The sequence below is a fragment of the Alligator sinensis genome, unplaced genomic scaffold, assembly GCF_000455745.1.
Source record: "Alligator sinensis unplaced genomic scaffold, ASM45574v1 scaffold809_1, whole genome shotgun sequence".
NCBI lineage: Eukaryota > Metazoa > Chordata > Crocodylia > Alligatoridae > Alligator > Alligator sinensis.
The window spans coordinates 2,989,504-2,992,126 of record NW_005841956.1 but is presented as its reverse complement, the minus strand read 5'-3'; the positions used below and the strand labels follow the sequence as shown (position 1 = coordinate 2,992,126).

The 2,623-nt window shown below is 53.1% G+C and overlaps 1 protein-coding gene across 2 annotated transcripts in view; it reads right to left on the bottom strand.

Moving 5' to 3' along the window:
• The window catches only part of LOC102373626 (V-set and immunoglobulin domain-containing protein 4-like), a 38,193-nt gene that overhangs the window by 15,874 nt on the left and 19,696 nt on the right, over positions 1–2,623 (bottom strand). For both annotated transcript variants that reach the window (XM_025200134.1, XM_006020505.3), the window contains exons 4-5: positions 2,177–2,260; positions 382–465 (exon numbers count right to left, since the gene is read on the bottom strand). In XM_025200134.1, the coding sequence (XP_025055919.1) occupies positions 382–465; positions 2,177–2,260 (168 nt within the window). The remainder of the gene's footprint in view (positions 1–381; positions 466–2,176; positions 2,261–2,623) is intronic.

Below are 2,623 nucleotides of genomic sequence, written 5' to 3'. Positions count from 1 at the left end.
CAACGGCTCTCGTGTGGCTCACGTTTACGGCTGCAAAGCAACCAGGGGACTTAAGCCTGGAGTTCATCCAGGAACAATGGGCCCATCCTCTCCTGACACTCCTGCATCCCAGGATCCATGCCTTACCACACAGCTCTCAGGCACAAACAGTACAAATTGTGGGCCCTCTGGTTATGCTGGCCACGGATTTCAGCCCTCAGACTCAGGACTGCCAGCAGTAACGTGTGCCCTTGTCTATCTTTGAAATAGTAGCTTTGATGATTGTGACCTCAGGATCCAAACCAAACTGCTCATTTACCAGACAGTTGTCATCCCCACCTTGGGAGCCTACCCTCACCTTGTCATCCCACCCAGGCGGTTGTCATCCCTGCTCATCCCTACCTGCAGCTTTTTGAGAAGTGGCTATGGTTGTACCGGATACCATGGGATCAGGCCTGCGTTTTGTGGTCGTGGATTCTTTGAGACCTAGAAGAGAAGGATCCATGCATTTTTAGCAGCTCCAACTTCTTTAAAGACATAACGGGTTACAAGTCAGGGAAATGAAAAGTCTGCTGGGGGAATTTGTAAACAGCCCGTAACATCATGAACCCAGAGACAGAAAAGGCAAGGGCTGGGTCTGGGGTAGATCCAGCTCTACAGCAAGAGCCCAAGTCAACTTCCCTTTTAACTGACCACAACTCAGGGTTGCACTAAACCATGTGGGCTGGAGGTGGGAAGGGGCTTGCCATTCTGTGGCCCTGCTGTGCACGGGCACAGAGTGAAGATGTGGAAAAATGCAGGGCCAAAAGTGTCTCCCAGCAAGAGCCCACAAGCAGGCAACAACATGACACTTCTGTGTTGACCGTTAGCCCCTCAGTCTTGCCCATTTACCTATAGCCCTGTTGTTTTTCCCCAAAACTACCAGCATATCGTAATCATCAAACATCGTGCTCAGCTCTGTGAGTTCAAGCATCAGTCGCATGACTCTAAGAGCAGAGAAGCTGGAGGTCACCTAAGCTTCCCACTTGTGGCCACTCAAAGCTGGAGAGGAGCTGCACTCGCTTCATCTCTCCCACTGGGCCTCCCTCCCCTCCCCTTTGGGTATTTCACTTCAGGAAGCAGCACCACAGGGCTACCCACACTACAAACAGCCCCAAGCCATAGGAGCTACAGGAGCAGGATTCATGGGCCTCCAGAACTTCAGGTCAACTCTATGCAGCTCAGCAAAACCATGACTCCCCTAGGTAGGATCCTGTTGGGTGTTCGGAGAGCTCTCTCTCAGCAAAGCGGTGGCAGCTGGAGTCACAGACAGCTGCAAAGGTCACTTCCTACACACTACCTGCCCCACGAACCAGATGCCCAGCTGTCACAGGGGACTTATCACAGTCCCCCCTTCAACTCCTTTCCCTCCCGTGCATCATTCACAAACAGGCACTTCCTCTCCAGCCTGCACACTGCTTCCCAGGCAGCCCTCAGCCGTCCAACATCCCTTTGGGGCCCTCCAAACACGTGTCTTCCACGACAGGGATGTCAGGACCCAAAACAAACTTCTCGGCTATTAGGCTGTTGTCATCCCTAGCCTGTCCGCCTGCCTGTCAGCCTGCAGCAGGCCTCGTGCTATTTATAGTCAGGAGCGGTTGGGTGCATGGCCCGGCCTCAGTCTGAGGTGCTGGGACTCAAGGACATTGTCCCATTACTGCACAGGCCCCTGCAACAGACCCTGGAGAGACAGTGCTGCTCACTTAACTGACAGGGTTACCAGCCCGTCTGCCCTAGTAGATTTGAAGGTGCTCTGAGCGCTTGGTGGGCTGGTTCCGACAACAGCTCTCTTGGCTCACGTTTATGGCTGCAAAGGAACCAGTGGACTTAACCCTGGAGTTAATCCAGGACCAATGGGTCCATCCTCTCCTAACACTCCTGGATCCCAGGATCCACGCCTTACCACACAGCTCTCAGGCCCACACAGTGCAAATCGCGGGTCCTCTGGCTATGCCGGCCACGGTTTTCAGCCCTCAGACTCAGGACTGCCAGCAGTCCTGTATGCCCTTGGCTATCTTTCAAATAGTACCTTTGATGATTGTGACATCAGGATCCGAACCAAACTGCTCATTTACCAGGCGCTTGACCTCCCAACCTTTTGAGCCTACCCTCACCTTTTCATCCCATCCATGAGCTTGTCATCGCTACCCATCCCTACCTTCAGATTTGTCAAGATAAGATGTGGCTGTACTCTGTGCCACTGTCCCCATCCTGGCTGATGTCGTCTGGGGTTCTTCGGGACCTAGAAGAGAAGGATCCATGCATTTTTAGCAGCTCCTACTTACATAAAGACATACCAGGTTACAAGGCAGGGACCTGAAAGTCTGCTGGGAGAATTTGTAAACGGCCCGTAACATCATGAACCCAGACACAGAAAAGTCAAGGGCTGGGTCTTGGGTAGGTCCAGCTCTACAACAAGAGCCCAGGTCAGCTTCCCTTTCAACTGACCACAACTCAGGGTTGCACTAAACCATGTGGGCTGGAGGTGGGAAGGGGGTTGCCATTCTCTGGCCCAGCTGTGCACAGGCACAGAATGAAGATGTGGAAATCTGGAGGCGCAAGAGTGTCTCCCAGCAAGAGCCCACGAGCAGGCAACAACATGACA